Genomic DNA, 21941 nt, shown 5'->3' with positions numbered 1-21941 from the left:
TGTTGACCTATCCTTGCCTGCAGTGCTGTAGTCATGACATTGATATCTTGTGATGCACACAGTAGTTACTTTCTTTATTGTTTATAACTGGAAATGCGGTGTCATGTGAAAATTGATAGATATGCTACGTTGCTATGAATTGATTGCCAAAGCATTGTCATTGCTATGATGAAGATGGCGAAGTTGGGGCACCAATATTTTTTTTTTTTGCTTAGGATCATTTATGCAATTACTATTTAACCCTCATATAATCGATGTAGTGCAATGGTATTCTTGCTGTCGGTAGCCCTTCGGCATTGTTAAATCAGTTCCTACCAACCATTCATAAATTCTAAGCTGCTGTCTCATAGGCTTGCCATAGAGTAGTCAACCAACGTGGTACATTGTGCACTGCTTTTATAATAAATTTCATCGAAAAGATGGCTTAAGCGTGCACTCTTGTATTGACTCCCCATCTGGCATATGACTGACCAAAAACATTTGACACAACATAGAAATCACTTTCAGCAAAGCAAACAACCAATAAGTGACATCACTTCCTCAGCCTGTTTTGGTAACCCACAAAACGTGGGTGACAAAGATGCAAACACGTCTTGCACTTTCACAGCCATGTAACATGTTGCAGCCATCAGGCTGCTTTACACAAAAATGGCAGGAAAATTTTACATGTGGTGAAATGACACTGCAAACATGCTGAGACTGGAGAAATGATAAGTGCATGTACTTATGGGTGGATGGGCAAAATGCAAGGAAGTTATGAAGCCGCCAGCGCACAAGCGGCTCATGATGAAAATATTAAGTGCTATCCAAGACGCCAACAGCAATACTTTACCACCTATCTCACCACCCAGCACCTCATGCAGTTACAGTGACTATGACATTTATAACTCACAAGCAATGCTTGCCTGCATACAAAATTTGTTAAGACAGTAGAATGTGCATCATTAATAATACAGCGTTATATTTACAGAATTATTTAGGAAAGGACAATTTTGCAAAGCCGTATCACGTGAACCTATACTGAGCATGTGCGTTAATGAGCTGCGCGCACTAGCCCCTGCTGCCAAAATAAATTGCTGATATAATGGCATGCAATATATTAATTACATTGCAATGACAATATGCAATCACATAGATCAATAGGTTTAAAATCTTGACAAGATCATGACATGCCGAATTGTCTTTGTACACATCTGCAACATAAGTCCTAGTGTTTCTCTTAGCTTGCCGACATTACCTTGCCATGTTCAAACACAACCATTAAGGCAGAGGCAAATATTGATATATCACATTTCATTGGGTATCAGTAGACTTAAATAATGTCACAGCAATGCTCTTACACTTGCACAACTCGCGTAGTTATAAAATTGCACGTTTCCTCACAAGTTCCGCACAGAATTTCGAACATAATACCGCATTTCGCCGTGAGCACCCTTCAAAACAATGTCCCAACGAGGTGCCACGGTAATCCGGCTCAAGAGGTCGTACTTGTGGAGCACAATTTTTTGTTCAAGATGTAAATTTGTCGTACAGTGCGTGTGTGAAATATTGAGTATAAGATGTATCTAAAATCACTGTAATGTTTCCCTAATTTATTAATGCCGTGCTAACCCAGAAGCCCGTGCAAGGTTCTGTGATCCGGTACACAGAGCTGTCGTGCAACCGAGCTGTCTGTACGAAATGCGCCAGCAGAAGAAGAATAAAAACGCCAGCAGGGAAACAAAGTCAGATTTGCCCTCGTGTCTTCTTTTTTATATTCGTGAGGATGCTCGTTTTCTGGGTGCCGAACTTTTTCGGCAGACAGTGGTGTTCTTTTTTATAACACTGACCGAGGAAAAATGCCCCGTTCACGACGAGTGCCACACAACCCAAAAGTGTTCACGCTTACGTTCGCGACACACATTCAGCAGCGAGATCTTGCTAACAGCCAATCCCCTTCCGCGCATTGATCATACGTGCCGTATCATCGCTTTTGCGAATGTTTCAGTGGTCATGCTGTTTTGACCATAAGCAGAAAGCAGCCTGTAGTATAGCTGCGATCGCATGACGTTTCTACGACGTCATTAATGCCAAGGTGGCTAAAGTAGGCTCCCAATAAACCTTTTCAAACTTTGGCGGGCTCAGGAACCGAAGCGCTTTGGGTCTTAAAAGGACATGACCGTGAACTGTATCAAAGCGTCCTCAAGGTGGCTATTTCGGCTCAAAATCCTATACAAATTGGAACATTCCCTTTAAACTCAGGGATGAATATGTTAGCGCGCAACGATTATGTTTGGCCCGATGGCAAGACCCCCGGAACGCGAGTACCCAAGATTTAGTTCAGCGCGCATCCAGTAACGCCTTGCCACGTATTGGGTGATTGAAGAGCTACGAGTGAGTTTTGTCATATAAACGTTTCATGACGAAAACAAACAAGTACGCACCGGTGTCGACTTATACTCTTTTGGGTGGACCACTGCCTGTCCCGCAATGTCCAATCTGCTCCCCCCCCCCTCCCCCAATGGTGAGTTTGGTCCCCCAACTTTCTGGAACATGAAGTACATGAAGTACATGTACATGTACATGTAGAAGTACAAGTACATGAAGGCCCGTTACAAAAAGAAGCTCAAACTATGCAAAATCTAAAGAATGCTCTACTTATTGTGTCTCAGGCAAAATATCCATAAAAGAAAACAAAAACTGCTATACTTTGTCCAGTTAGTGCACCTGACTGAGTTAGTCACACTTTGAAAGCTCCGCGGTCGTACCGTGTTGACTCGAGTTTTGTGTTGTTTTTTTCTGCACACTGCATACCTTTAACCACGCGATTTATATTTATTGCTTACTATGGTCCAGTTTTGTGCTATTGCGGGAGTGTTTTGACATTATTCAGTAATGTTTTGAGCCATACAGACTGCAGCAAGTAGCGTTGATGTGCTATGACGTCTTATCGGAAAATAAAAAACAAAACGGTGGAATACTTGCACCCAAAAGCGTGGTCAAGTTCCTAGTCGTCTTCATTCGGAGGAATCCTTAAAATGTTTCGACCTTCACTTCAACGTGGATATTTGGCGAAGCAATTGCCAAGATGTGACGATCGACGCCAACCGGCTAGGCTGGTAGCTGTAATCGTCCGACTATGATTGCCAACACAGGCCATGTCGAGCGTGCCTAGCGGGGGTGGTGCGCCTGCACCCCGCCTTGCGGCAATCAGCCGGGATTTCCATGGCAGACGTCACTTGTCGCCCAAATCAACTTACAATCTTTGCTCCCAAGGAGTACATATCCAAAAACGTCTTAAGCCGCATACCATCAATTCTATAACTATTACCGATACCTGGTTTCAAAGATCGAGACCAAACAAAATTATAATGATTCCCAACAACAGCAACTTTCGCCGAGACAGGGCAAGCAAACGCATTAGATCGGGCTGTGCTTTCCTTTTCTGCAGGGGGAAGGACAAGAGACTCAAGTTCCATGGCGTCGTTGAGAGTGAAATGGTTCAAAGCCGGGAACTACCCTGCTTTTTAGTGCATCTGGTGTTCGTTTTTTCCCCACTTCGCTTCACCAACCCTAGTTTGCTTAACTACATTCCTATGGTGAAGTCTTAGCGACCGTGACAAGATTCGTCACCAGATTGAACTTTAGGGTCAGATCTGGGACCTTGGCACATTTCCCAAGCAGGGACAGGGTCAAGTGTCGCGATTTGCATTGTTCGCGGCCATTAAGTCAATCAGCGGCCACTGCTTGGTCAGGGGAGGCACCTGACAAGGGTCGGTATTGACAAGGAACACCAGAGTGGGCCTGAGACAGCGCTCGAGGACCCGCAGAGGAGCCGAAGAGCCCTTCGGGACCGACGATCAAATGCCCGATTGAAAGGCACAAAGGCGGGGCCGGGCCATGAACTGTCAGTCCAAAGCCAACTTGCACCGATCGGGTACACCCTGGGACAAGCGGGCCCCTATTTCGTTCGTAGACCACCAACGCCGAACAGTCGGCTCCGTGTCGGTCTGAGCTCCGAGGGACCTTTTCCTAAGCAGGGACAAGGTGGGAACACACTATTTGCATTGGTCGGGACCACCGGTCAGGACCGGCGAGGCCTCGGCGCAGTGCAGGGGCTCCCGACCCTGCGGTGTAACTTACCGGTTCCGAAATTGGCCTCAGGTTCGAGTCGACGGAGAAGACGCGGAAGCGGACCAGCTGTCCCGGCTTGTATACGTACTTGTCTGTCTGAAGGAAGTGATGCTCTTCAGGAACGTCGCTTAAACTGAAACGCGCGGCATTCGCCGGTATGGACACTAATGGGGCTTGTATCTTGTATCGCAAAATGCTGTAAAGCGCGAGGCCCTATCCTGTGAATGTTTGAATTGTTGTTACCAATATGGAAATGGTTGCCAGACTAAATGGATCAGATGCCGCACATTTCTCTTTTCGAAGTTATATTGCGGGCAAGTATGCTTTTTGAATGATGCTTTAACACGCGCTCGGTTGGGATGTCAATTAGCCCCTTCGAAGGTTGTTGTCCGGAATTACATACGAACGGCGCGGCGTAGCGGCGCCAAATTTTTCCCGAATATAAAAAATTGAACAGCAAATAGTCTCACATTCAAAATTTTGCTATACATCGTAAGGTCAATGACCTAAGGTAGGTCAAAGTCAGGCCATGGATTCAGCGAAGACAAGTTACTGGGCACCGTTTAATGTCATGGAACAGCGAAGTGTTAGACGAAGCCGTGCATCTCTGTGATAGTTGCCTAGGCAACAAAACAATTGCGTGAACAAATTTCATGGAGATTAGGTCAGGTATGAAAGTCAGACCTGGGACGAAACCAAGCTGTTTTATTACCCAGACCTTGCTGTATGGGATGGTTTGCGGTTCTCATTTTGAATTTATAGATAACAAGAGCTGCGTTACAATCTTTCATGACCTTTTTTAAAGTCAGAGTAGGTCATTGACCTAAACTGACGCAGGTTAACGCTTTCTTAGGGACAAACTGACTATCGTAATCCTTAACGTTTATTGAAATGCAAAAATCAAAGCACTTTTGTGTGATTTTAGCCACCATGACATTTAAAATGTCACGCAAGATCATTGACCTTAAATGAATGCCATTGACCGTTTGTTTAAACAGGTATCCAGGTTCACGGTGGTTGCATGGACGGTCTTAAGGTACTTTGGATACCAATCTGGGTTTCGAACTTGTTTGACCTTATCTGACCCGTGGGTCCAGACCTAGGAATTCAAATTTTGACACAAGTGAGTGCACGTATGGGCCAACTCACCCTGTGAATTTGGTATTTCTAGCTCTTCTCTTTCTGATATTTCGGGAGGGTCAAATTAACCTCCACCCGAACGAAGGGCATTTAGCCGGCCACCCCGGAGTGTGTTAACATAATCGTTTGAATCCGGTGCTTTAGCGCGAATGCGTCACATTTGTGAACCGGGTAACTTGACATCAGAGAATGGCTACCATGCAGACCTGGTTGCACCTTCCACCCACCAGCCACACCATAGAGTGGACATGAAATACACATGATACACAATTATCCCTTAATCACTTCCTATTGACAGGTGGACTCTTTATGCATTGCTGCAAGCATTGTGGTGCTCTCCAGCCGTAAATTCGCCCGGCTGTACCGTCAGGACTTCTTTACATACGAAATTCTGTATCTTCACCACATATATGGAAAGGGGTTCTGCATCCACACAAAAACTCTTCTTAGCAAAATGTCGTTGAAAGACATAATTCTTTCTCACTTATCTACACATAATTCCGCTTTACTTTTTTGCAAAACTCGCAGCAGATTTCAGTGGAAAGACACTTTATTTGACTTACTAGGTAGAGACGCGTAGACTTCCTGATATGGCGTAGTCGACGGCGGATGGGTAAGTCACTTCCAAACCCATCCAGGCGTTATAAATCCTCTGTTTTGGTAGTTGAACTGCAAAGCAGGTCTGTTTAGATCCACCTGAAATACGACATCGTATTAACGACTGTTTTAGTCACATATTTGCTGCGCGTTTCCTATTTTCCCCTGGGAGGTGCACGTGTATCTGAACACCGTAGGGCGGATGGGGGCTTAACGAAGCCATGCTATCGCGAGGAGCCGCCGGTTTCGCTCCAAGACGCTGAGCCGACTGATGGGTGGCCTGGCCAGGAAGCGCGCTCATGGAAACAGATGGTGTGGCTGGCCTCGCCGTCACCGGATGGGTGCATTCAGATCGGTCAGTGGTGACGATGTCAAGCACTTTGTCCACTCGCCGAGGGAGCGAGCAGCGACCGAAGATCTCCGGTCGGGCTCGTGCATTGCTCTGGTGTCATGTCTCCAGCTATAAGAAACAGGCATATGCACGCGATGCATTCATTGCCAACACGCTGGCACTATCGAACAGGTCAATTACTGACTTAAAACGTTAGTAGATACCATGGGGGTGCAGATGCATGCCTGAAACTGAAAGCAGCCGCCCAGCATGGTAATCATAATGTCCGACGAAATCAATCAGCTCTTTGAATTGGTGGCCTCACATCACAGTTTAACAGCTACCATGGGTGTTAATCCCTGTTATAACGTTAAGTGCTGCGTACGATTGTGCTTTAGTAGTGCCAGTATGGGATTACAATCGCTGACCAGCGCTAAGACGGTGGCAGAAAATTTACTAAATGCATTAATATACAGCTCGGTGTTGTGCCCGACACAAATACGCGAGGCCAGATGCCGCAAAGATAACAGCTGCACAGAAGCTTTTGTTAGATGCCTTGGTTTTCAGCTTTATTGTTAGCCTGTGAGCATGCACCGTGCACCCAAAAATGACATTTAATCAAGCATACATTTTCAGAAAGCTCGAGTCGGCCACAACGGAGATCAATTCAAACGCCAGCTCAGACTACATAGTGAGTGGCAGCCTCGCACGTGGCCACGAAGTCCCTGGGCCGCCATACCCCGGCTCGGTACTTACCCGCCACGCCCGACACCTGCTGGGTGTGCTGTGCGACCGTCGGGCCACTCTCACTTCTCTTGAATGTCAGCGTCAGGTCGCCGGTCTCGGGCACGTCGAACAGGGTCAGACACACCCGCTCAGGCGTGCCGGCGACGAAGGCTTTGGGCGCTGTGAACAGGTACCGGCTGCAACAGCGGACCAACGCTACTGTCAAAGCTGGAACAGCTGGCCAGACTTTTGTTGACCTGAACGGGAGTGCCGACGCGTTTTAGCTTATGCTTATGTTAATCGAGCTGTCATCCATGTAATTTACATGAGACTCTGCAAATTTGACCACTTCGACCCTTTTTCGCGTTATTATGTTCATGTAGTGTTCTATGTTATATTTTTCATCTAGTATGCTATATGCAATGTCACACCATTCTAAGGGTACCAATCATACAAGCTACATGTTCTTTATCGTATAATTATATAAACATGTGCTGCAAACACGTAGAGGTTTGAGAATGTTTCAAAAAGTGGGAGGCAGACATAGGGTATAGTTCAGGAGGTTTTCTAGGAAAGCTCCTAGAAAAGCTCCACGCCGATGACCAGGGGATGGAGATAGAGATGGAGGCTATTGCCTGCTCTTGACAGGCGCTCGGGTGGCCCTCCGAAGATTTTTCCAGAATGATTTCCGAACAGCGGGGCGCAACCACGACAAATATTGCATAGCTGTAGAAAATTGCATAGCAGATCATTTGACATAAAAAATTTAGATGTACCTTGTAAGGGCACTGACCTATGGCAGGTCAAAATCAGGTCATGGTTTCAGCGAAGGCAATTTCTAGGGAATCCTTCAACCCGATCGAACAACGGCGTGTTAGACGAAGCCATACACATCTGAGATGCTTTCTTAGACAACGCAACAGTTGAATGAGCGAATTACATTGACCTGAGGTCAGGTATAAGGGTCTCACCAAGGTCAAAACCAACCTGTTTTATTACCCTATGGTTTACTGTATGGGATAGTTTATGGTGCTCATTTCGGGTATATTGATAGCAGTAACCGCACCGTACATCTTCCATGGGCCTCTTATAGGTCGGAATAGGTCAGTGATCTAAAATGACGTAGGTCAACATTTGGTTTTGGGAACATACTGCCTAGCGTAATCTTTGCTGCTTAGTCAAATGCAAAGCTCAAAGCAATCTGGTATCATTTTGGTCACAATGAGCTTCAAAAGTTCAAATAACTTAACTGACTTTAAATGAGAATGTGACCTTTTGCTTAGAAACGGTTATCTGCGTTCTGGGGGCACTTTGGAGACCAACCTGGAACTTGACCTTGTTTGACCTTTTTGACCCAAAGGTCATGACCTAGGAACCTAAAACTTTGACTCAAGTGAGCTCACGTACAGGTCAACACACCTTACAAATTTTGTGTCTCTAGGTTCTAGGTTCTAATTTTGCTCTCTTGGTTCATGAGATCTGAGGGGGTCAAATTGACCCCCCTCCCCCCACTCGAGCGAAGGGTATCTAGCCGGCCACCCGGCGCGTGTTGATTCACATAACACATTTGGGGAATACCTAAATGTAAAAGCTTCCATACTAGATATAAACCTACAGCTGTTCCTCGCTGGTGCACAATCTTGTCTATTCGACTCATCTATGACATATGGCAAATAAGGCTTTCCAGCTTCCCAGGATTATTCTTTCATTCCAAGATTGTTTTCCCTGGGCAGCTGAAATTCCACGAACGGGTAGGCTTTCTTGAAGATTTGATCCGAGCTCTTTTGAATGGAAGGATTTCTAGGATCAGCGCTCACGATAAGCTGCGCTTGTTGTGTGAGTCCTGACCCCAACATTTGGTCGCGCAATCCAGGCAAGGCCAGAATTTAGGGGCGAAAGTTTAACGTGCCGCAATGCTCGGCAATCAGCATTTTCGGGCATTGAGGAGGTATCTGCCTCACAGGCTGGTCAAAATTTCGAACGCGAATCGATAGCCCATAAAGCACAAGAGTTTTCATGCGCCTAAATTTCGCCGACTTCTTTTAAACAGGCACGATTTCTGGCACCACTTTTGGGCAGAAACAAATTCGGAAGCTTCAAATGCTAACTGTCAAAAACGGTATGACAGACACCATAAAACTTGAGCTTCTCCTGTAAAAAAACTAAGTCTCGGAACGAAGGCCCTTCCTCCTGTCATTTATTCCTTATCTGAGCCCTGCTCCCGTCCGTCGTCGGCAGCCACTACCTTGGCCCGGCTGTGCCCGCAGGACTGGCTGCGAACTGATCATATGGCTGTTTTGCAGCATGCTAATAGTTCAGCATTGTTATTTATACGTGCTTAAAACATATATTGGACACCAGCAATAGTACTTTCCCCGAATTATTTTCCTTTCCTCCACGCTACTGCAGAACTAAAACCTACGCGAAGCTGCCTGCCTTAGGCATAAATTGGTCACACCGACGCCCAACCGTCCCTAATTCAACGTAGCCGGTTTGATCTGCTTTTGTATGTAGGCAAGGACCTAGCCAGAGCTTTGCCAGGAGGGGGGAGGGGGCAGCGTTGGTGTGTTGGCTGCACAGGGATAACCGTAAGGGGGAGGGGCAAAGTCCCGCACGGTTATCTTTCCTCCCCAATAAAATCGCGGGATATAGCTTGCTTATTAACAAGGGATACGGATATTTTCCTTTTATCTTCATTTTCACCTTGGAACCAGAGCGGAAACAGGAAACAGGAGCTAGCGCCTGGTCAATTCTGTTTGTATTTTGAAGCCAATAATAACTTGCATAAGTCAGGCGATGGACGGCTGTATGGAATACATCACCGGCACCTCTAATCTACAGTGGCTCAGTGTCTTCTAAACAAATAAAATGCAGCTCTGTCAAAAATTTATCTGGGTTCCACAGACATATTAACACATGCCCGGGTGGCCGGTTGGAAACTCTTCGCTCGAGTGAGGGGGGGGGGGGGCAATTTGACACCCAGCTGAAATCTCAGGAACTAAGAGGGCTAGAGACACTAACTTTACAAACTGTGTTGGCCTGTACGTAAACTCACTTAAGCAAAATTTGGAAGGTCATGTGAACTTGCTTGACCTTTCAAAGGTCATGGTGACCAAAGTAATAGAAGACTGCTTTGAGTTTTGCAATTGAATAAGCGACAAATATTATGCTAGGCAGGATGTTCCTAAAAACGAAATATTGACCTGAGCCATTTTAGGTCAGTGACCTATCGTGACCTTTAAGAAATCTATGGTAGATGTCTAATACAGTTCCTGCCTTTAAAAAATTCGAAATGAGCACCAGAAACTATCTCATAAAGAAAGCCCTCGAGTATACAACAGGCTGGTTTTGACCTTAGTCTGACCCTCATACCCGACCCTAGGTCAATTAAATTTTGTCATTCAATTGTTGTGTTGCCTAAGAAAGCATCTCAGAGATGCATGGCACCGTCTAACACTCGGTTGTTCCACCAGATTTCACAATTCCCAAGAAATTAACTCCGTTGAATCCATGGCCTGCCTTCGACCTGCCGTAGATCAGTAAACTTGCAAGGTACATCTAGTTGTTGCTAGCACACGATCTGCTATTCAATTTTCTACAGCTATGCAATATTTGGCGCGGCAATGTCCCGCCGTTCGGACACCATTCCGGAGGAACCCCGGCGGGGTCCATTTAAACCCCGCCCATGCGCGTCTTAAGGAGCCCGCGAAGGCGGTTTGCAGATCGAAATGGGTCAATAATGTGAAGTCACATGGCCAAACCATGTGTGTCTGTAGATTTTTCACATTTGGTCAGAATCGATTAGTAATACAAATTATGTAACGTAGTTTTGAACACGCGCGCTCGCAAATATTTGCAGCAAAAGCCTGGACGCCAGGCGTTGCAGTCTCCATGGGCCGTGCCGCGTCGGCCCGGTAGCTAATATTGAGTTGTGGCCAACAGGTGAACGAAAACGATGACCCCTTTTGAAAGAAATACATTTCCACACTTAATAGATAACTCATAAAAATTGTGTAACGTAGTTTTGAACAAGCGCAAGCAGATCTTACCAACAAAAGCCTTGACGCCAGGCGTTGCAGTCTCCACAGGTCGCGCAGCGTCGGTCTAACAATTAATAGTGAGTTGTGGCTAACGGATGGACAAAAATAATGACGCTTCTGAGCAAAGGACCTTTGAACGATTCAGGATTTCAAATCTTAGATGTAGAAGGTAGTCTGGGCATTAAGTTTACCTGTGCGATTTTTAGATTGATGATAAGAACGGATTGGTCATTACGAGACCGCGAAATGGTGTTGGAATGTGGTGGCGTAAATGAAAGAGTAAATGTAGGAGCTTTGCTTTTCGTGCTGCTATGACTGTTAATCTGTCCAAAGGACAGATTCACGTGGTCCCGCTTCCTGGTGTTCCTTGCGGTGGCCAACGCTGTTCGACTTTAGAGACCACGTCATCTCTGTTCGTGTTCCCAACATTGCCCATAGATTGGGGTGCCAACATTGAAACTTTTTGATGTGGTTTGTTTCACTTATGGATTCTGGAAAAGAATGAACAGTCTTAGACGAACATGGGATTTTAAAAGTTTAAAAACATGTTCGTTTCTTAACTCATTCCGGCCCATTCAAATCAACAATGGCACCCCCTATCCCCTTCCGCCGGACAAACGGCTCCTTGAGTAGAACACCAGGGGCATCTTACTGGTCCAGGTGAAGGGCTATATGGTAGAATTCTCGGTAACGGTAGAATTCTCAACTGAATCTCGTCCAGCGCTCGTGAACGGGATGTGCTTACGAATGCTCTTTATTTCTCTCTTAAGTCTAGATCCAGCTCGTAAAGCTTCAACCAGACTGACAGCCTTTTCCTTGCCGACTCGTATACGGCTTCCCTTTTCCCCGCCGATTCGCATCCGGTTCCCCTTTTGTACGAGAGCCGAGCCACACGGAAATGGTAATAGTAGCTAAGGGAGATATACGGCGGACACGCCCGAAAGATGCGACTCGGCTTTGGTCACGATTCAGGAGGAGTCAAACGATTGCAGTCCTTCTCTTATGCAAATGAATGTTTGATGGCGACCTCAGGCGTGACAACATGGGGAGACGCTGGTCATATAACATGGCCAAGACCAGTTCGGACCGTCCGGAATGCAGGGTTACGCCCGGCGGCAACTGGATCTATCCGTTGGTGTGCAACGCCTCGGGAGAGATCGAGACACTACCAGTTGTCCTCTTATGTGGTGTATGCCAGGTCTTAAGGACCTTGACCTTGTTGGCGGGATGTTCGTCATGGATAGAGGTCCCGTCATCGATGCCTAAAGTAAGGGCAACAAGGGACTAAGTCGTCCGACAGGCCGGTCAAGCCCAGTCTCCAGAGCGCGCCGGCCACGGGGACTGAAACGCGTAAACCCAGGTCATGCCGGGGGCTAGCTGTCTGCCAATGGACTCAACCGTCCCATCAGGTGCGCTGTCTGCCTCCAGGCCTCTGAGGGACGCGCCGCGGGGCGGTGCTTTGTAAAGCTTATTCCGGTAGGTGGGAGGCGAGGGCGCAAAAGCGCCGGAGGCAACGTCTTCGTGGGGGTGACCAAAAGAGTGGTGGGCCACCCCACCGTGCACAGGACACGAGGGAGCGTCGTCCAAATAGGGATCCGTCACCCTGGAGGCTGGCAAGGGAACGAGTTGTCGTTCAGCTGTGGGAAACCTCAGGCCGGCCCAGAGGCCGCATGGGTATCGTAGTCAATATTTTTTTCGGTGCCAGGCTGATCATAATATTGATTTGGGGTGTTTTAAATAGGGCATGAATTTGGCTTCACCGGACGGCCGGAATACCTGAAATGAAATGTAATTTAGTTCGACAAGGACTGGCGCGGACGTGACAATTACAATGGCAACAAGGTGCTGGAAAGGAGAGGGCAAGGGGGGGGGGGCTTCTGCCCGTGCGCGAGCCAAGAACAAACGGGCTGACGGGGCGCCAATGTATGTATATGCTTAGAGTGAATGTGGTGGGGCGTCGAAAACATAAAGTCTCAGTGGGATACCGTAGTTAACGGTGGACAGCCATGCACGGGGAGACAGTCATTCATGGTGTCTGACCGCGCCAACCGTTCCGCCAATGCCCTGGTCACCGGTATCATCTTAACGCTGTAGCTCACGCGTGCGTGTTGATGTCGGGTGTACTTGAGTCAGAATGTGTCGAGTCCCCACCAACCTCCCCCCCCCCCCCCTCCCAACAGGATCATTTGGTCAAGTAGCCATGCTCGATGTCCCTCGTCGAAATATCGTACGCCACTGCCACCGTGATGGCGGGGAGAGGCTGTGCTCTTAACACTTAACACACACCCGGATAGCCGGTTGAATACCCTTCGCTCAGGTGAGGGTCAACTTTAAACCTGACAACTGACAAACTAAGAGATCTAGGCAAATCAAATTCGCGGGGTGGATTGACATGTACGTGAACTCACTGGTGTCACAATTTAAAGTACCTTGAAGGGATGTTCCACTTTTGAAGATATCGAGGTAGGCATCAGATATGATGGGAAAAGCTTACTTGTAAGTATTGGTATGCTTTCAAGGTTCAAAAATGACGCTAAGTAGCAAAATTTTAAAGTTTGCAAAAATGCGCCCCATTACTTCATTGTTTGATGGCGTCATGGAATGATCCCGTGACGACAGCAATACCTGGCAGCACCTGGCAGCCAGACCTAAAGAATTCCTCGAGACATATGAAAGCTGACACCAGCTGGCCCTTTTCGTCGCGGGGGCCGTGTCGAGTGGCGGATTAGTGGATGCTTTACTCGTGGATTTTTTGTCTTGGTGCTGGCCGTAAGAAAAGCTTTGGTGATTGACATTCGCAACGCAGCAATTGCCAGCTTTTGTGGGAGATTGTTAATGTGGAAGCACGGTATGCTGTGCTGTTGCTGTTGCCGCTGTTCTGTTGATGATTTTGTCAATACTTTATTATCGACCCACCGTTGGCTGCAGCACTGTAGTCCTGACACTGATATATGTGATCTGCAGGGTAGTTACTTTCCTTATTGTTTGTACTTGGAAATGCGGTGTCATACAAACATTAATAAATGTGCATCGCTGCTGTGAATTGATTGCCAAAGCATTGCTATTGCTATGATAAAGATGGTAGCATTGGGCTACCAAGGTTTTTTGCTTATAAGTGTTTATGCAATCAATAGTTAACCCTGATATAACCATTGTGGTGCAATGACATTCGTGCTGTTGATGGTCCTTTGGTATTGTTGAATCAGTTGTTACCAGTCATTCATGAATTATAAGCTGCTATCTCATAGGCTTGACAGAGTAGTCAACCAATGTGGTACATTATGTATGGCACAGGTGAACAGTTGTGGCACTACCTCGGTGCTGTACTGTGGCATGACATAAGGAACAATGGTATGTTTTTTGTAGTGCAATCCATGCTGCTTTCATAATAAATTCCATCACAAAAAGATGGGTCAAGTGTCCTCCCTTGTATTGACTCCCCATCTGACTTGTGGCTGACCAAAAACATTTGATACAAAATACAAATCACTTACAGCAAAGCTGACAACCAATAAGTGATATTACTTCCTCATCCTGTTTTGGAAATCCACAGAACATAGGTGAGAAAGATACAAACACATCTTCCATTTCCACAGTCATGCAACATGCTGCAGCCATCAGGCTGGTTTACTAAGATATAGCAGGAAAATGTTACATGTGGCGAAATGACACTACAAACATGCTGACCTTGCACAAGGCTGGAAACATGGCAAGTGCATGTAGTTTGGTACGATGGGCAATATGTAAGGGGGTCATGGAGCTGCTGGTGTACGCAAGGCTCATGATAGAAATACTATTAAGTGCTATCCAAGATACCAACAATAATTATTTTCCATCTTTCTCAGCACTCAGCATCATACGCAAGTTGCAGTGACTACAACATTATTGACTTATGAGCGATGCTTGCCTGCATATAAAATTTGTGAGGACAGTGCAATGTGCATCAGTAATAACACAGCCTCACAATTTCATAATTCTTTAGGGAAAACAATTTTGCAAAGACATACAATGTGAGCCTTTACTGAGCATATGCATTAATGAGCTGTATGCACTTGCCCCTGCTGCCAAAATGAATTGCTTAGATAATGACCCACACTGGATTAATTACATACCATAATGCCTCAATAGGTTCAAAATGTTGGCAAGATCATAACAAAGTACCAGCTTGCCTTTGTACACCCCTGCAACATAAATGCTAGTGCCTCTCTTAGGTTACAGGGTTCCTTCATCATGTTCAGACTCAAGCATAAAAAGGAGGCAGGTATCAGCATATAACATATTTTGGAGAGTCAGTAGACATAAAGACTACCAAAACAATGTTCTCACAGAGGTACATATCTCGCACGCACATTCCCCATCACATCAAGATCAATACAAGCCACTTCCACACACCACCAGTGAGCACACACATTTCAAGCCCCTGATTCATCTTCTTTTGTCAAATAGGTGTGATCTCACACCTGCACAGCTCGTGGAACTATAAAATCGCAGGTTTTCTCGCCATTTCCGCACAGATTTTCAGTCATAACGCAATTTCACCGCGACCTCCCTTCGAAACAAAGTCCCAAAAGGGGTTCATAGTAATACAGCGCAAGAGGTTTCTTCCAACAACAAAAACGCCAGCAGGGGAAAAACAAAAGATTTGCCATCGCATCTTGCTTTGTATAACTGTCGGGAGAATGCCCATTTTTTGGTGTTGTCCTTTTTTGCACACAGGGGCGTTCTTTTTTATAACATTGACCTGTAGCCTACAAATACGGGAAAATGACCCGTTCACGAGTGCCGCGCAACCTGAAAGTGCTTACGTTTACGTTTGCGACACGCATCCAGCATCGAAATCTTGCTAACAGCCAATCATCTTCCGCGCATTGCCTCACACGTGCTGCATCATCGCTTTTGCGAATGTACCACCGACCATGCTGTTTTGACCATAAGCAGGAAACAGCCCATAGTATGACCGCAATCGCGTGACGTTTCTATGACGTCATTAGTGCCTAAGCAACTTTGGAATAGGCCCCAAATAAACCTTTTCGCACTTTTGCGGGAGTATAACTCAGAAACCAAATCGTTTTGGGCCTTAAAAAGGATATGACCATAAACTGCATCAAAATATTCTCAAGATGTATATTTCAGTTTAAAACGTCATACAAATGTGGATAATTTCCTTAAATTTTGACCTCGGTGTAAAATAAGGACGAGCAAGGTCAACCTCCAGATTTGTGTCCAAAGTGTCCCCAGACCTCCGCATACAAACGCCTTGACTTAGATACCTGTTCTAAGCAAAACGTCATTGGTTTTAGTTTAAGGTTAGTGACCTTTTGGACCTTTAAAAGGTTAAGGTGATAAAACCGTCAAATATCCGCTATGCAATTGCCTGCAGCTGTGAAATGTTTGGCGTTGCTGTGCGGCGCCGTTCGGAAATTTTTCAGCGAGTCGGTTGGGTGCTTTTATTGCAACTGTGATAAATAGGAACATATGCTCTGCCATTTCTGCTTCATGAGCAAACTTAACATGTTTGAAATGGGGCGTACAAGCCATATTGTGGCTGAAGGATAAACACACGTAAAATGTCACCCAGCAAAACTTTTGCTACTATGCACACGTTTGTACAGTGATACATGATATGGCCAATGGGCCTAAATAACGATACATTCTGCGCTGAGAAGACGACACGAAGCTGGGATAAGTCTTTTCGCCGACATGGGGCAACGGACGTCCTTCCACATTGGGAGGAAAGGGGATACTAGCCGCTCCGATCATTTCTTTCCGGTCAATGCCCACGGGGCCAAAGATAAATTTTCAGAAACTTGTGCGCTTTGGCCTTTGCCTCCATTCCGGGTCCACGTGCCCCCATGTCTCGCGGCGGTACAGCACAAGACAGCGAGGAGTTCTTAAAGCAATTATCATTTGTGAGAACGCCAGTTATAAAGCGTAATATTTCTAACCCAATGTTCATTCCAGAGATGTTGTTACGACCTCATTCCTCCTATCAAAAATTGGTGACGCCGCCCTTGCGCATGACGTCACAATATCCGCCGAATCGAGTCACTCTGCGTGGGTGGATTTGGGGTGCACACACCACGCTCGGCTTTGGGTGCAGTATGAGCTTTAAGGCACCTGAGCACCTCACAAATCATTTGATTCAGATATTTAACGCATTCATCCCACAGATTCTTCCAACTCCGGAAACGTCACCGGCACCGTCTGCCTAACACCCAGTTTGTGACCAAACTGAAATGGTACTAGTAGAGCTGTATGCACCGCATACAAGAATGCTGATTATGCCAAGACCCACGGCCACTTTTCGTCAGATCCGCTGGGAGAAATCATGGGAATCTGCCGATGTCTTTCTCGCACGCCGACCGGCCGCGCTTCGTGATGTTAGACCTGAGGACCGTCTTTGGTCCTTCGTGTGCTGGCGAATGACGTCAGGAATTTGCATGGTCTTCACGCCATGAAACACACACCTACTCAAAAATCCCATGTCGGAGAGATGTCGTGCACGGCGCTGGGAAATACCGTGCAGTCCCGCGCGCGCCGCCGTCGCGTCTGCTAGACTCAGAATCGTAATCGGGTATTCCGAGGCTCGTTGAACCCGCTCCCCCGCCCCCCCCCCTCCCCCCGCCCCTCCGACTGGAGAAGACGGTCCCCACCGAGGCCGTCTGGTCGGTATCAGCGCTGGGGATGGGCAAGCACCAAACACTTGCTCCACCGCCCACCGGCCTGTGGTGGAGCGCTGGTGCTGCCCTGCCATTTATTGGGCACCGTTTAATGGATCAGGTTCCAGTTACAATGGCGACATTATTACAAACCAGATCGCGAGCTGGGGACTTCGGGTCAACGAAATCAGGCTCTTAGGGCTTAAGCAGACCGTCCAAGACCATCCGGTTAAGCTTTTTATGAGCTTAGAATCCTTGTAACAGCTGATCGAAGCCTTCAGCATTGAATGGCACAACTATTTGCAATGCGTGCTGTAGCATTGCCAAGGCATTCGGCTGCGAGCCGTTTGATCAGGTAACATCGCTTGTGTCATTCTGATGCCTGTACAAATGGTATATATATATATATATATATATATATATATATATATATGTATATATATTTATGTACATATATATATATGTATATATATATATGTATATATATATATGTATATATATATACATATATATATACATATATATATATATATATATATATGTGTATATATATATAGTATATGATAAATACAAGTAGCGGTCTGCGTTTTAAAATACTTAGTGTGGAGGCGAGGCTGGAGCGGTTCGGTCCGGGGGCAACAGGACACTCGCGCCCGGCGCGAGTGGGCACGGTGACAAGCGGTCAAAAATACCTTTTCTGCCACCGAAAAAATTTGGAACCGTCTGAATTACCAGCTAGGGCCAAATCATTCACAAACCGTTGCAACGTGTCTCTAAATGCAATAAACCACAACAAGCAAAGACAAATGAAGTGCAGTGTGTCATAGCCATCAACCCGGGCTGACAACTTAATATGATACCTTTCAAACAGGGCTTAAACATGGCTTTGTTCAATGCTTGAAAAGTGATACGTAAATTTACGTTAGCGTAACGGGGGGCTTACGCAGACGAGCCAATTATCATGCCAAGGCGCTGGATAAAGGTGGGGGGGGGGGGCCCATCCGTGTGTGAGTCAAGAACAAGCGGGCTGACGAGGGCGCCGGCGTATGTATATGGAAGGAGTGGGCGTGATGAGGGCAGAATGCATGGAGTCTGCATGGATACGTTAAGGCCGAAGGGGCTCCCAGGGTTGTTATCCAGCAGGCTCTTGCCAATGTAATTCGCCACTTGCGTTGGGCTCTTCCCAGTTGGGCGTATCATCAGTGCACTCCGTTCCGTTTTTGCCCCGCTTAAATACGGTCACAAGCAAAAAAGATGGAGGTGGGATACTGCGGTTGAGGGCTCACAACTATGCACGGGGAGCCAGCCGTTCATGGTACCTGACCGGACTTAACGTCCCGCCAATGCCCCGGTCACCCGCTTCATCCTAGCTCTGTGGCTCACATGAGTGTGTGTTGATGTCGGGTGTACCGGAGCCACAACTTGCCGAGTCGTGCGCTAATATCATCTGGCTCGTATGCTGACCAATGGGCTGCTCACTATAACTTCGCTCTTGTGAGGAGGCGTGACGGCAGCAGCCGGCGGCGCACAAACATCCAGCGGCGGCCCGGTAGCAGCGCAGCGCAGCCCCCCCCCCCCCCCCCCCCTCTACAAACACACCACGATCGGCCCCGAGGAGGGAAGAGAGACATAAGGGGCCCACTTACCGCTCGGCGGCCACCACGCCACACAGAAGAAGCAGCCAGACAGGTGTCATCGCTGCCCTCCTGCGACGACGGGAGGCCATGCAGTTACCTGGCAGCGCCGCCGTCGCTTCGTCGTTACCTCGCCAGACGGCAGGTGGCACTGGTCAAACCGGTGCGGGGATACACCGTCGTCCTGCGAGTCTAGGATCTGTGGCATCGCACTGCGATCGCACTGCAGGATTTGTGGCATCGCCCGTCACGCGGCGCGCTGTCCCGTCGGTGAGTGGTGCGCCACAGGGTGCACTGATGGAAACAACGGGAAAACCGGGTGGTGTTTCCATTCATATTCCGAGAAATATCTCTGGCCTATCGGACGAATTCTGATAATTACGATAAGCCCGCTGAGTGATGTCTGTTGCTGGAAAGGAGATTGCTGGCCTGGCTCCGCACATTGCCTCAGTCACTCGGCGGGCCACCTGCTCAAGGCATGAGTCATGCTTTTATCTTCAAAGATAACTTTGAGAGATCCACATAGATGAAACAAAGAATAGCTCGCAAGCGTTACGGTGATAAGATGTACTGGGTTTAGCTGCTAACGAAGTTCACTGCCACCGGAAAACTACAGGAATAATGTTTTTATTTACAGTTTGTGCTTTAACATCTCTGCGCAGTTCGCAGGTGCAGAAACGTCGCAGCAGTGGTCATAAGTAGCAGAAGCAATTTTTCACAGATGATGTGGGCATCGGCGTTCAGAACGTTTTATGGAAGCGTCTGGAATGTAAGACAACGCATAGAAGGCAACAGACATCCGGACAACAGCTATTGGTAGCTGAACGTCTGTTGACATCGACATGGAAAGCAGGCGGATGATGATTACAGCTAGGCGCCACAAGTTACTTGCCACGGCCGTTGTGTGCCCCTGGGGCATGATCTCTCATGAGCTTGGCCCCAAGATTTTTCGATCAGGGGAAGATCCAGGACTTTGTCATAGGAAATGCCTGGTTTCAGTTCGTTACCCCTGAAATTCCCCTTCCCCGTCCCTCACAAAAAAAAACACTGCACTTAGCCCACCTTTTCGGATTTTTCTTTTCGTCAAAACGCCATGTTCCGCCTGAATATTCCTCTGGATTTAGCCCACTTTTGTATGTTTAGCTTCTTTTGAATAAAAGAGAAGCTTAAAACGATCAGAAGATACAATTAATCGTGCATTTAGATGCAAGTGAATTTAAATTAAGTAGGTATTATATGACTATCAAGACAACAGCGGGTCCGTTTCATTTTACGATGGCTTATTCCCGCATTTCTCTTAAACAATATCATAACAACATCCGACATCCGACAACAACAACAGCACAAACAACATCCGAATATCCACTGGTGCTAGGGGCATTAGTGGATATTCGGATGGGTATAAACGTCCAGTGCTCATAACGTCCATCGGTCAAAACGCCCAGAATCGCAGCATTTAGCGTTCACAACATCCAGTAACCGTCCAATGTCCCTGGACACAATAGAATCAGGAAGTCCAGGCGCGCAGCGTCCCGAACTGCAGCAACCAGAGATCAAAACGTTCAGCGTCCATAAAGTCCAGCATACGTGAGATCCAAAGGATGCGATCTGTACAACTTCCTCGCAACCCTTTACCCAATGGTTCGGGCATTGCCCGACAGAGGGCTACCGTAGTCGATGGCGCCCGTCTCAGCCGACGAGTGACGTCATACTGTACAGTACCGCCCAGTTGAATCACTGTGTATGGGTATGGACAACGTTTTGTTTGAGCACGCAGACTTTGACGCGTGAGCACGCCCTTGGCAGGAGGCGCATTAAAGAATTCAAAACTGTTATCTCTGGCCCGTGACATTGGAAATAGCTGGGTGCTCGGCAGTTGCTGCACAGTAATCGTGGAAAGCACTTGTCGGGGTGCCTGCTGTTTGGTACTGCGGGCTATGGATAAAATTATCCGCGGAATTTGGTTTTGTTATTTACCGTATGTGTTGGTGATGTTTTGCAACTCACTTTAGAAGGCATTGATGACTGATGTGTTAGGCTGACTGATTTGATGACTGCTCTAGTTAGGCCCGCGTGTAGATCTCCAGCTTCTGGCACGCTAACCTATATTGTTAGTGATCCTATTTAGCTGTTTCCCCTCCTTCCCCCAAACGCAAATTCTTTCGCACGCTCCTGCGAATAGGACTTATTCCGAAGTTGATATGTCTTTACTCTCAAAGAAAAGGGAGCTGTCTCATCAGTTGAATCCGGATACTACACCGCTGGTTAAACACGTGCAATGGCACGGCCTACAAACGATTCGTTTCTTCAATGGGCTACTTTTAAATCGGGGACGTAGTTTCCCCTCAAAAAAGTTGGTTGGGTCAGCGATGAAAAAACAACGAAGAGTATGCCAATATGTGATAATAAACCGTAATAACATGCCAACAAATTGCATATTCTCTGCTAATTTGGCTCATTTTTTCACAAATCTGCAGACTGCAGCCCAAGTTACGACGGGGGAAGAAGCCTCTGCGACTGGATAGGGTTGCAACTCCTACTGTTACTCCTAGTTGCAAGTTAATAGGAAGTAGAAGAGCAAACGTTGACTGTGAATGCATTTGACCGCCTGTCAAACGTCATGCGAAACACTAAGCACGTGCCGAGCTTAAATGCGCTGTTGACTCACCACCTGCATAGCGGCTCCGAGTGCTTGTCACTG

General features: G+C 46.9%; 1 protein-coding gene across 1 annotated transcript in view; it reads right to left on the bottom strand.

Moving 5' to 3' along the window:
* LOC119103237 (alpha-1-macroglobulin) overlaps window positions 1-19322 on the bottom strand; it is a 24585-nt gene extending 5263 nt beyond the window's left edge. The window contains exons 1-4 of the mRNA XM_037226679.1: window positions 19253-19322; window positions 6938-7104; window positions 5817-5949; window positions 4123-4246 (exon numbers count right to left, since the gene is read on the bottom strand). Coding sequence (XP_037082574.1) covers window positions 4123-4246; window positions 5817-5949; window positions 6938-7104; window positions 19253-19302 — 474 coding nt within the window. The 5' untranslated portion in view covers window positions 19303-19322. The remainder of the gene's footprint in view (window positions 1-4122; window positions 4247-5816; window positions 5950-6937; window positions 7105-19252) is intronic.
* Between the last annotated feature and the right edge of the window lie 2619 nt (window positions 19323-21941).

The sequence above is a fragment of the Pollicipes pollicipes genome, unplaced genomic scaffold, assembly GCF_011947565.3.
Source record: "Pollicipes pollicipes isolate AB1234 unplaced genomic scaffold, Ppol_2.1 Scaffold_5724;HRSCAF=6776_pilon_pilon_pilon, whole genome shotgun sequence".
Lineage (NCBI taxonomy): Eukaryota > Metazoa > Arthropoda > Thecostraca > Pollicipedomorpha > Pollicipedidae > Pollicipes > Pollicipes pollicipes.
The sequence above is the reverse complement of the archived record's forward strand: the minus strand, read 5'-3'. Positions and strand labels throughout refer to the sequence as shown.